General features: G+C 44.2%; 1 protein-coding gene across 5 annotated transcripts in view; it reads right to left on the bottom strand.

The window, feature by feature from the left end:
- Positions 1–12,663, bottom strand: part of CNIH3 (cornichon family AMPA receptor auxiliary protein 3) — a 323,021-nt gene that overhangs the window by 300,974 nt on the left and 9,384 nt on the right. For 2 of the 5 annotated variants that reach the window (XM_063613423.1, XM_063613422.1), the window contains exons 2-4: positions 5,315–5,418; positions 2,914–2,979; positions 2,687–2,808 (exon numbers count right to left, since the gene is read on the bottom strand). The exons of 1 other annotated variant lie outside the window; for it this stretch is intronic. In XM_063613423.1, coding sequence (XP_063469493.1) covers positions 2,687–2,808; positions 2,914–2,979; positions 5,315–5,418 — 292 coding nt within the window. Of the gene's footprint in view, positions 1–2,686; positions 2,809–2,908; positions 2,980–5,314; positions 5,419–12,663 lie in introns of all 5 variants that reach the window. 2 more of the 5 variants (XM_063613424.1, XM_055233820.2) reach the window with 2 other exon arrangements.

The following is a 12,663-nucleotide window of genomic DNA, read 5'->3' as shown; positions in this document are numbered from 1 at the left end:
CTCAGCTACGGCCATCCTTGTTTTAAAAGGGAAAATCCAATTCTGTTTGTAGGAGCACCTCCTAGTTTACCACCACCATCTCTTACTCACTTCCCATTGACTCCTCACATGCACTTCCTCTACCAGGCCTGACCTGCCTGCTGTCCTGAGCTGCTGACCTAGAAACATTCGACCTCCATGCTTGAGAGCAGGGCGTGGACCGTCTCCCCTCACCACATCCAGGCTGTCGTCCAGGGGCGGTTACGCCACCCTTCCTCCAGGGCAGAGGCCTGAGCGGGGTGGCCTTGCTGCTCCCACTCCCTGGCACCACATGCCCAGCTCTTGTAGAGCCAACATACCATGGAGGGCTCCAGGCAACTCCCACACAAGGCTCTTCCTGTATCTTCTTGGATCACTGATATCTGCACTGGCAGACCAGGAGAGTGAAGCAGTTACGACAAGGCCTTGTGCAAGGAGGGAACGAGAATGGCACAAGTGGCTGCAGAGTGAGCTAATGTCTTCCCTGGGAGGGCACAGCTGAAGAGTGTCAAAAAGACAGGGGAATCTTTGGCCGGGCACAGTGGCTCATGCCCGTAATCCCAGCACTTTCTGAGGCCAAGGTGGGAGGATCTCATGAGGCCAGGGGTTTGAGACCAGCCTGAGCAACATGGTGCAATCCTATCTCTACAAAAAATACAAAAATTAGCTGGGCGTGGTGGCATGCGCTTATAGTCCCAACTGCTTGGGAAGCTGAGGTGGGAGGATGGCTTGAGCCCGGGAGGTCCAGGCTACTGTGAGCCGTGACTGCACCACTGCACTCCAGCCCAGGCAACAAAGTGAGACCCTGTCTCCAAAAAACACTTAAAGAAAGAAAAGAAAGGGGAATCTTTACATGTCCCATTGGCACTTGTCTAGGCTGCTCCCTGGACCACATCTCATGTCTGAGCTATGGGGCTAAGGAAGAGATCAGACAGGATTCAGACCCCCTACACACTGGAGCTTTTTGTGGATGAAACGTTGCTATGCAGAACAATGCAGAGCTTGTGAAAAGAAGCAGGAGGTGGTGTGAGGAGAGGGGAGCGGGGAAGAAAAGAGTTCCCTCTTCATGGACCATGTTATACATGTTTCAGTCCTACTTGAGATGTGACTTCCACGATTTCTGACAGATTAAGGTAACCTTTTTATGTGAGTTGAGTAACCACATCTGCTAAACTGGCACATCCCATATTGACCACATGAAGCAACAGTAATTACTTTAGTCACTATACACTTTAAATGCTATATATAGAGAATTTAAAATGATACACCTGTGGTGCCACACATATAATGTCAGCTATTATTAAAACACTGATAGTATTCATATTCAATATGACAATACACTATGTTTGATGTTTCAAACATAAGGTTCAAGCCAAATGCTTCATATAAAAATATAAAATGGTAAAACAATGTTTATATCTGGACCTCCATTCATTTACCATGACTGATACAGTAACTGTTGCTTTAATGTGGCCGACACAGGTTGGCAACTGAGATTTTCCTCCATTATCTTATAACATATAAGGGGTACAGAACAGAAAGAATCTCTCATAATGCTATTCCTATTCTATCCCCTTCCTGAGTAGGGTCAGACTAAGCTATGGGCAGGGACCACCCAGCATCACCCTCATCTACACTGGATGTGTCTACCTCAAGGAAGGGTTAATAATGGACCTCCCCTCTGGGCACTGAACTTACTGTTTGGTGACATTTGGATAATCCTGGGTCTACTAGATTCCTGGTAAGTCAAAGAACATTCCAAACCTCTCCAAAGTCTTCCTATCAGTCACAAGTTCTACTTCATTAGGCCATTCGGATGATAAGGGTTTCACAAGGCCAAGACAGACTTCACTGGTCAATGTGTATCTTAAGGATGGGGTGGTGAGGGGAGGAGGAGGGTAGATTCAGGCCCCCACCTCACTCATTCAAATACAGATGGTCCCTGACCTATGATGGTTCAGCTTACAATTTTTCAACTTTATGATGGTGTGAAAGCAATACACATCCAGTAGAAACCATACTTTGAGTACCCGTACAACCATTTTGTTTTTTACTTTCTGTACAGTATTCAATTACATAATATTCAACATTATTATATAATAGGCTTTGTGTTAGATGATTTTGCCCAACTGTAGGCTACTGTAGTGTTCTGAGTACGTTTAAGGTAGGCTAGGCTAAGCTATGAAGTTCTGCAGGTTAGGTGTATTAGATGCATTTTCGACTTACAATATTTTCTACTTACAATGGGTTTATTGAGATACAACCCCACTGAAAGTCAAGGAGCATCTCTGTACCTGCTTGCCACCACCCCCTCCAGGTTATTCATGCTTTAAGTAGGTGAGTCAGAGGAGGTGGGTGGTTATATTTGGTTTTGCCATGTGTATGGTATCCTATTGACAGTGACTCCTCCCTCTACTTAATCCTTCCACAAGCGACTCCACCTCCAAGCCCTGCACTCAGCCAGGTAAAATGCCTGACTGAAAATCTCCGGTCTCTTCACCAGTACCAGAGGCCGATTCTCTTCTAGAAAGCAAGGAAGGAAATAATTGATGTGAACACAGAAGCAGACGACTTTCTGAGCCAGTCACAAGCTTGGGTGCAGAGTGAGGCCAAGCTCAGACAGGTCACTGACCATAATTATCCCTCCCATAAGGGCAGCCTTCCTCACCTGCAGCCACGCAGCTTCTGAGGCAGTGACAAATAGCTGTGCCTGTCGAAACTCCAGAGGAAACATTCCTCACCAGGTCTCTCAGTCCAAGCTTCAGTGACAGGACCAGAAATGTAAACAGACTACACCGATAGAAACAAGAGAGAACTGGTTCTCCTGCTCTCTGGATGGTTTATGACATTTCAATTATGTTCAACACAATATAGCTGAATTATTTTTAACCTTACCGAGCCGCCTAGCTTTGCAAAAGAAATATTAGTTGATAGAGTGGAAGGACAGCTAGAAGCAGAGATCTGAAAAAAAAAAAAAAAAAACAACTCACTAGTAGAAATGAGCCTATAAATGATACTACTCACAATATTGGGTAGATAAAGCATAGCACCTTTTACTCAAGGAACCATGAGTGAGGGACATTTTGGGTGTTGCTTATTTGTAATTTACTTCTTAGAATAATATAGTGTGTTTTCTTCAAGCAGTTTTGCTGTTATTTCAGCAAACAGAAGAGAGGAAACCTCAGTTCTAATTTCCCCAGTAGCTGTGCTGCCATGATTGCCATCCTACTAGAACAGTTCAAGATAGTTCTGCCTAAAGTTAAGACAGAGATTCTTAATGCGCAGTCTTTTGGACAATATGACTCAGTGTCTAAATAAACTGATCTCGGGTTTTAATAGTTCTGTTGAGGGGAGGGAGGATAAAGAAGGGTCCCATTTCTTCTCTTTATTTCACTTTTCTTCTCCCCTCAATGCTACGAAAATCTTTCAAAACTTGTCAAAGGTAGCAGGGCACCTGTAATCCCAGCCATGAAGGAGGCTGAGGCAGAAGGATGGCTTCAGCCCACAATTTTGAGGCTGTAGTACACTTTGATCATGCCTATGAATAGCCTGCACTCTGCACTCCAATCTGGGCAATATACAAGAACCCATCTCTAAAAATTAAAAAAAAAAATTTAAGACCTTGTCAAAGGTATACAACAACCTCACAGTGAAATATCCAAAGTTCTTCTGATTATGGTGTTAGAACTTAGCATAAGAGTTGCAACCTCCAGTGACTACAGGTGCCAAATAGATTTGTTTCACAGTACCTTGAGGCCAGGTAGAGTGGCTCACATCTGTAACCCCAACACTTTGGGAGGCCAAAGTGGGAGGATCACTTGAGCCTAGGAGTTCAAGACCAGCCTGGGCAACATTGTGAGAAACTGTTTCTACAAAAAAAAAAAAAAAAAAAGAAAGAAAAAATGGCCAGGCATGGTGGCTCATGTCTGTGGACCCAGCTACTCAGGAGGGCTAAGGTGGAAGGACTGGAAGATGGGTTGAGCCCAGGAAGTCGAGGCTGCAGTGAGCCATGATCACACCACTGCACTCCAGCCTGGATGACAGAGAGATACTGTGTCTCTCTAAAATAAAAACATATATACACACAATATATACATTATATGTGTATATGATACATATAATTTTTTTTTTGAGACGGAGTCTCATTCTGTTGCCCAGGCTGGAGTGCAATGGCGTGATCTCAGCTCACTGCAACCTCCGCCTCCTGGGTTCAAGTGATTCTCCTGCCTCAGCCTTCCCGAGTAGCTGGGATTACAGGCATGCGCCACCACAACCAGCTAATTTTGTATTTTTAGTAGAGACAGGGTTTCTCCATATTGGTCAGGCTGGTCTTGAACTCCTGACCTCAGATGATCTGCCCGCCTCAGCCTCCCAAAGTGCTGGGATTACAGGCACGAGCCACCGCACCCGGCCATAATCTTAAACTATATTCTTTTGGCCCCGAAACACTTCACTTTTTTTTTTTTTTTTTGAGACGGAGTTTCGCTCTGTCACCCAGGCTGGAGTGCAGTGGCACGATCTCGGCTCACTGCAAGCTCTGCCTCCCAGGTTCATGCCATTCTCCTGCCTCAGCCTCCCGAGTAGCTGGGACTACAGGTGCCCGTCACCACACCCAGCTAATTTTTTTGTATTTTTAGTAGAGATGGGGTTTCATCATGTTAGCCAGGATGGTCTCAATCTCCTGACCTTGTGATCCACCTGCCTCGGCCTCCCAAAGTGCTGGGATTACAGGTGTGTGCCACCATGCCCGGTCAACACTTTACTTTTTAAAATATCCATTTCTTCTTGAAATACAGCCCACTTTGCTGGGCACAGTGGCTCACACCTATAATCCCAGCACTTCGTAAGGCCAAGGTGGGTGGATCACTTGAGGTCACGAGTTTGAGACCAGCCTGGCCAACACGGTGAAACCCCGTCCCTACCAAAAATACAAAAGTTAGCCGGGTGTGGTGGTGCGCGTCTATAATCCCAGCTACTTGGGAGGCTGAGGCAGGAGAATTGCTTGAACCCAGGAGGTGAAGGTTGCAGTGAACCGAGAGCGTGCCACCGCACTCCAGCCTAGGCAACAGAGTGAGACTCCAGCTTAAAAAAAAAAAAAAAAGAAGACGACATTGGTAAAGCAAATAGTTCACTTATGTCTTAATTCTACTATTAGAAAAATAATAGTGCAACATGGAGGAATTTCAAAAGTAAAAATAAATACAACAGTACCACAAGTGGCAGCTGACAGTCAACCTCAATATCTGGGAGGCAATAGGGAAGCGTGGCAACTCTGGTAATTTGAAAAGCACATAACCTGTATGGAAGCAGAAGCCACTGTGAACGCCAACCATCCATTTTTCAAAAGTGTGGATCCAAGTCTTTGAAGGGAAACCAGAAGTCCAGATTCCCATGTGTAATCTGTCAATTTTTAAATACGGACTATTAGCTTAAAAGAAAAAGTCATCAGGTCACCACTTTGCTACCCCCCTTTACTAACTAGAAGCAATCTGACTGGGGATAGAACTGTTCTGGAAGTCAGGGAGCCAAGACTGTTAAACCCAGCTGACACCAACCTACTTTCTTCCCTTGGGCCAAAGACCTAATCATTCTGGGCCTCAATTGCCTTGTCTGAAAAGTTTAGTGGTCCAAAATTCCTTTCAATCCTAAAGTATGGCATATGGGTGAATAAGTTTTCTAGATAGTCAATATTGACAAGAATAACCAGGAACATAATTAAATGAAAAACAAAACTAGATCACTGTGCCATAGCAGGCTCTATTACATTGCCTAGACACGGCCTTGGTGTGACCAAGCTATTCGGTTAACAAACCACAAGAATGGGAACACTTTTATCAGAACAGAACTAGTTTCCAGTATCTACCCACCCACTGGGGAGAGAAAAAAAGTATGGATCTCTAGTACGTCATGACTCTGGCAGGAGCACCCCTCTATGAAACAGAACTCTTGGGTCTTTTGAACCCAAACCCAGCGTTTCAAGGGAATAATTCTGAGTCAGAACAAAGCTGACCAAGAGGCTGCCCCGAGCCACAGCTCTTGCTTGGCAAGTTCATGCTCAGCCTACCTGCGATGAGCTTTGTAGTTGCCACATCATGGTCTCCTGCAGGAGCCAACTGCACTAGGAACAGCTCTTGTTACATAACCCTCGGCCATACCCCATGACTGTGCACGAGGACATGGCTTTGCCCTGCACAAAGGCATGGCTTTGCCCTGCACAAAGGCACACAGGATTTTAGACATGGCATCTTGTTTTTCAGGGAGCACAGAAAGGAAATAGAAAGTAGGAGGCTGGAAAATAATAAGGAATAGATAAATTAAGGGCCTTTCCCACTGTAAAGGTTAAAAGCATATTTCAGAACAAATAAAAGTGTTCACATTCTTGTGGTTATATTAACTGTGTGCCTTGGGCAAAGTGAAGGCCCAAAGAATAATGGAAACCCACATGAACTATAACTGGTGGCTTTTCACACAGGCCATCTTGACACAGATCGCATGGCTCCAAGTGAGATGTGGAGGGGGTGTCTGCTCCCTACATTCCTAAGTACTTTTGTGCATCAGTTGTGAACAACAGGACCTTTTTTATTTTGCTATTAGCAGCTGCCAATAAATATCTAGTACTTCTTAAAGAATAATTTACCTTTGGCTCCACAACCAGCTATGATCTCTCTTCAGTTCTATCTCCCTTAGAGGCATTTTCTTCATTGCGTCCTTTTAATGCCCTGGCTTTAGCTAACCAGGGTGTTTATTCTAAAAGTCAGTTCGTTCTCACCCTAAGTCCTTTGTATTATCTGTTCCCTCTGCCTGGAATGCTCTTTACCCTGATCTTCACGAGAGTAGTTCATTCAGATCTCAGCCTCAAGGGTACCCCTGAGAGAGGCCCTCCCTGGCCATTCAGTAGACGGGGTCTTCCCACGCACTGTGTCACGTGATCCTACTTTAAATCTCTGCCTAGCACATCACATCGTCACGCCACCTGATACATTTCCTGTTTCTTTTTGATGCATTTCCTGTTTATTTATTTCTTTTTGTTGGTCTTCCCTAGAAGACACAATATAAGACTAGAATATAAGTTTGTGTAAGCTTATAAGAATATGAGCTCCATGGAAATAAAGATTTTGTGTCTTGTTCACTGTATATTTCTAGCACCTAGAAGTGTCTTGCATAGAGCAAGTGCTCAAAAAATATTTGTTGAGGGAGTCTCTGAACCTATTCTGGCTCAGGGGGCTTCCCAATAATATATACATATGTGTGTGTGTGTGTGTGTGTATAATGTGTGTATGTGTGTGTGTTGAAAGAATGGATGGTTTGGATGAATGGAAGAATCCATTCAGCAAATATCCACAACTGAAAGCAGGCCACAGGTTCCAGGAGCCCCAAGAGGTCTGGTGTGACTGGAGCCACAGGTGAGGGACTTGAGGGAGACTGGGCCTCCAAAGAGAGGCATGGGCCAGTTCTTAAGAAGCCATGCAGACCAGTACCTGGACATTAGATTGTATCATGTAAGCAGTGAGGGCCACTGAAATCATTTTACATAGTTTTAAGTAGGGAAGTGACATAATGGTTTCATGCTTTATAAAGATAATTTTGTAGCCGGGGGTGGTGGTGCGTGCCTGTAGTCCCAGCTCAGGAGGCTGAGGTGGGAGGATCACTTGAGCCTGGGAATTCAAGCCAGCAGTGAGCTATGATCGCCCTACTGCACTCCAGCCTGGGTGACACGGCAAGACCCCCTCTCTTGGAAAAAAATAACAATAATAATTTTGGTAGCAGTGATGGCAACAAATTAGAGAAAGGAACAAAACATTTAGAAGGCTACTGTCTAATCCAGGTGGAATAAAAGGATGTAAACCCAAACTATTAGTGGCAATGGAGATGGAAGAGAGGAGACAGATTAAAAGCTATGAAAAGGGTAGGATCAATAGAGCTTAGTGACACAGGAGATTCGGGAGATGAAAGAATGGATGGGGTTAAAGAGAATCCCAGTTTCTGGCCAGGCGCGGTGGCTCACACCTGTAATCCCAGCACTTTGGGAGGCTGAGGCAGGCGGATCACGTGGTCAAGAGATCGAGACCATCCTGGCCAATATGGTGAAACTCCGTCTCTACTAAAAATACAAAAAATAAGCTGGTTGTGGTGGCAGGCGCCTGTAATCCCAGCTACTTGGGAGGCTGAGGCAGGAGAATCGCTTGAACCTGAGAGGTGGAGGTTGCAGTGAGCCAAGATCATGCCATTGCACTCCAGCCTGGGCAAAAAGAGTGAAACTCCATCTCAGAAAAAAAAAAAAAAAAAAAAAGAATCCCAGCTTCTGATTCCTGTCAGTGGGAGAAATTGTGACGTTCTTCGTGGAAATGAATAGCTCTCAGGCAGGCACGAGGCCTCTGGAGCTCCAAATTCACTCTGCCTGTGAGGTGACTGAATCTGAGTCTGCTTGCTTGCATGAGCTCATGGATACTTGCCCAAGTGGCTATCTATGGTCCTAGCATAAATATGAGTTTATCTGCTGAATAAGTAAATGCATACAGAAGTCCCTCTGGTGTGTGTACATCAAATGTGCAGTGCTGGTGATTTATCTGTTCAAAACGATACACGTGGGATTGCACTGAACGGCCATTTTGGGAGGCACACACTGATCCATCACCATGGACGCATGACTATTGGTCTAAATATAGATGTGCCTGTCACCTCAGAGAAAGAACAGATCAGAAGTCATGATCCCGCTTACTCCAAGAAAACTTTAAGGTGACAAACTTGAAAACATCAATGGATGTAATGTTTCTTAAGTCTGAATCTGATCTAAAGATCAAATTATAATTACCTCCCCTGTTTCATTTTTCTTGACTTTAATTGCTAATTTAACCCCAGCCTCTTCCAAAGTAGCCCCACTTCCATTCCAAGATAATTCTGACAGTCTCAAGGGACATCTCACAGGTACTCAAAAGCAAGTACAGTCAGCTATCTATCAAGATGCTCTGTGAGGATCTCCAGTTTATTTCTGATTTTTTTGTGTGTGTTTTTTGAGAGACAGGATCTTGCTCTGTTATCCAGGCTGGAGTACAGTGGCACGATCACAGCTCATTGCAGCCTCAACCTCCTGGGCTCAAGCAATCCTCCCACTTCAGCCTCCCAAGCAGCTGGGACTACAGGCATCCGCCACCACACCTGGCTGAGTTTATCCATTTTCTCCTCCTCCAGCCCCCATCTGCTGCTGCCACTTGAAAGACTATATAATGTTAAGAGCATGGGCTCTAGTGACTGCCAGCTTAGGTTGGAATCCTGGCTTTGCCCTTGACGAGCTGTGTGACCTTGGGCAAATTATTTAGCCCCTCTGTGCCTTAGTTTCCACCCTTGTAAAAATAATAATAATGTTATTATTTTCATTAACTAACCTCTAGCCTACCTTGTGGAGGTGCTTGTGATGACAAAATGGGTTAATATTTATATAGTACTTTGAATAGTGCCTAAAGCAGAGCAGGCATTGAATAAATGCCAGCTATTATTTCTACTACCTTCTCTCCTACTGGCCATGGGGACACCTCTGGTGGTCCTGCCATAAGTTGCCAAAGCAATGGGGGTTTATTATAAGGTAAGGGACAATGCCCTCTTTGTAATATGACATAAAAGGCAGGTACAGCTTATGTCCAGTGTTTTCTGAAATTACCACTGTGATGGTTAATTTTAGGTGCCAACTTGACTGGATTAAGGAATAGAGAACTGGTGAAGCACTGTTTCTGGGTGTGTCTGCCAGGGTTTCCACAGGAGACTGGTGTGTGAGTCAGTGGACTGAGTGGGGAAGACCCACCCTCAATGTGGGCGGGCACCATCCAACTGGCTGGGGACCCAGATAGAACAAAAAAAGCAGAGAAAAGGATTTCCTCTCTCCTGGAGCTGGGACACTCTCCTCCTCCTGCCCTCAGTCATCAGAACTCCAGGCTCTCTGGCCTTGGGACTCCAGGACTTAACCAGCAGCCCCCTAGGTTCTTGGGCCTTTGACTTCAGATTGAGAAGTACAGCATCAGCTTCCCTAGTTCTAGGGCTTTCAGACTTGGACTGAGCCACACTACCAGCATCCCAGGGGCTCCCGCTTGCAGATGCACCCTATTGAGGGGCTTCTCAGCCTCCAGAATCCAGTGAGCCAATTCCCTAATAACCCTCCTCCCATATATCTATAGATCTAGATCTATCCTATTGGTTCTGTCTCTCGGGAGAACCCTAACACAATTCCTAAAAGTTCTTTACATTTTTACTTGCAGCCCTCCCTTTTTATGCCATCCTCCAAAGGACTGAGATGAGCTATGAGCCCATGGGCACCCACGCTGGAAGGCAAGTGAGTGACCGACACCATCTACCCTCCCTCCCTCAGGGCTTTGTTACGGGCTCAGCTGGGTCCACTCTGGCTCCAGCTCCCTTAGGATGAGTTCTGCCCAGGAGACTCTTTCCTCCCTCACCTAGATAGACTTCTTTGAGTCCCCCTCTTCCCAGTGCTTCCAAAGGGGGAATTTAAATCTGATTCTTTAAAAATAATGGAACATCAGCTATATCATTAAATTATTTCTAAGTGGAATTTAGACTTAATTTGAGTCTTTTAACAGTAGACTTTTAAATGAAGCTCCTTAACTCAAGACTAAAGAATACTACTGATGTGGGCGTTCATCTTTGATGATGAAGTCCCTGTTCATAGTCTTAACATTAGGACAGGAAGAGAAAAATGAAATTTCAAACATACCATTTACGTTAGCGTCAAAAAAATCCGATACCTAGGAAAAAGATGTACAAGACTTCTACACAGAAAACCATGAAACATTACTAAGAAAAATTAAAGACTTAAAGAACTATATAAGTAGAGAAACATGCCATATTCCTAGACACAAAGCTTCAATGTTGTAAAGATGTCTGCTCTCCCAAAATTGACCCAAAGATTTAATGCAGTTCCAATCAAAATTTCACAAATTGTTTTGTGGAAATTGACGAGTCTATACTTTATATGAAATGCAAAGGGGCCAAGAATAGCCAAGACTATACTGACAAAAAAAAAAAAAAGTTGAAATAATTATACTACCAAATGGCAAACTTCTTATAAAATTACAGCAGTCAGTAAGTCAGTATGCTATTAGCACAAACTTTTGCCAGTTAAAACATAAAGATATGTGAATACAGCAATTGAGCAGAGAGTTTAGAAACACACCCACTCATGTACAGTGCTCTAATTTATAACAACACCACTGCAAGATAGAGGGGAAAGGATTTTCTTTACCCTGTGGTGTGGGTCAACCGGACATTCACATGGAAAAACAATGAACCGTGGCCCCTACCTCACACCAGTCAGAAAATTAAATTCCAGACATAAACATGAAAGGCAAAACACTGAAACTTCCAGAGGATATAACACAGAAGAATATCTTTATGCCGTTGAGGACAAGAAATGACTTCTAAAGTAAAACACAAAAAGCACAAACCATAAAGAGAACAACTGATGAACTGGATTTCATTAAGAACTTCTGTTCATCAAGACATTAAGAGAGCAAAAGCAAACCACACAGAGGGAAAATAAATTTACAGTACATACATCCAACAAAGGACTCACATCCAGAATATACACAGAATTCCACAAATTAATAATAGAAAGGCAACACCATCCTTTTTTTTTTTTTTAAAACACAGTCCCACTTGGTCACCAAAGCTGGAATGCAGTGGCATGATCTCAGCTCACTGCAACCTCCACCTCCCAGGTTCAAGCGACTCTCCGGCCTCAGACTCCCAAGTAGCTGGGATTATAGGCATGCACCACCAGGCCTGGCTAATTTTCGTATTTTTAGTACAGACAGGGTTTCACCATGTTGGCCAGGCTGATTTCAAACTCCTGACCTCAGGTGACCCACCCACCTTGGCCTCCCAAAGTGCTGAGATTATAGGTGTGAGCCACCACACCCGGCCAAAAGGCAACACAATCTTAAAAGAGGAGGAACAAGCAAAAGATTTGAAAAGGCACTTCACAAAAGAAAACATCCAAATAGCAAAATATGTATATAGACATACATATATGTAGGACTATATATACACTTATGTATTTATATACACACACCATTAGTCATCAGAGAAATGCAAATTAAAACTACAATAAGATACTATTGGGGTCCTGGTAATGTTCTATTTCATGACCTGGGTGATGGTTTCACAGGTACATTCACTAGAAAAAACTGAGTTGTACAATTAAGGATGTATATACTCCTTTCTACATATTATACTTTAATAAAGATGTTTACTAAAAAAAAAAACAAAAACAAAAACAGGGCCAGGTGTGGTGGCTTATGCCTGTAATCCCAGCACTTTGGGAGGCCGAGGCAGGCAGATCACAAGGTCAGGAGTTTGAGACCAGCCTGACCAACATGGTGAAACCTCATCTACACTAAAAATACAAAAATTAGCCAGGCGTGGTGACGCACGCCTGTAATCCCATCCATTCAAAAGACTGAGGCAGGAGAATTGCTTGAACCCGGGAGTCAAAGGTTGCAGTGAGCCGAGATGGCGCTACTGCACTCCAGCCGGAGTGACAGAGCAAGATTCCGTCTAAAAGAAAAAGAAACCAGCAGGGCGCAGTGGCTCACGCCTGTAATCTCGGCACTTTGGAAGGCCGAGGAGGGTGGATCACAC

Source organism: Symphalangus syndactylus, chromosome 19 (assembly GCF_028878055.3).
Source record: "Symphalangus syndactylus isolate Jambi chromosome 19, NHGRI_mSymSyn1-v2.1_pri, whole genome shotgun sequence".
NCBI classification, from domain to species: domain Eukaryota; kingdom Metazoa; phylum Chordata; class Mammalia; order Primates; family Hylobatidae; genus Symphalangus; species Symphalangus syndactylus.
Note: the sequence above shows the minus strand (reverse complement) of the source record. Positions and strands in the feature narration are given on the sequence as shown.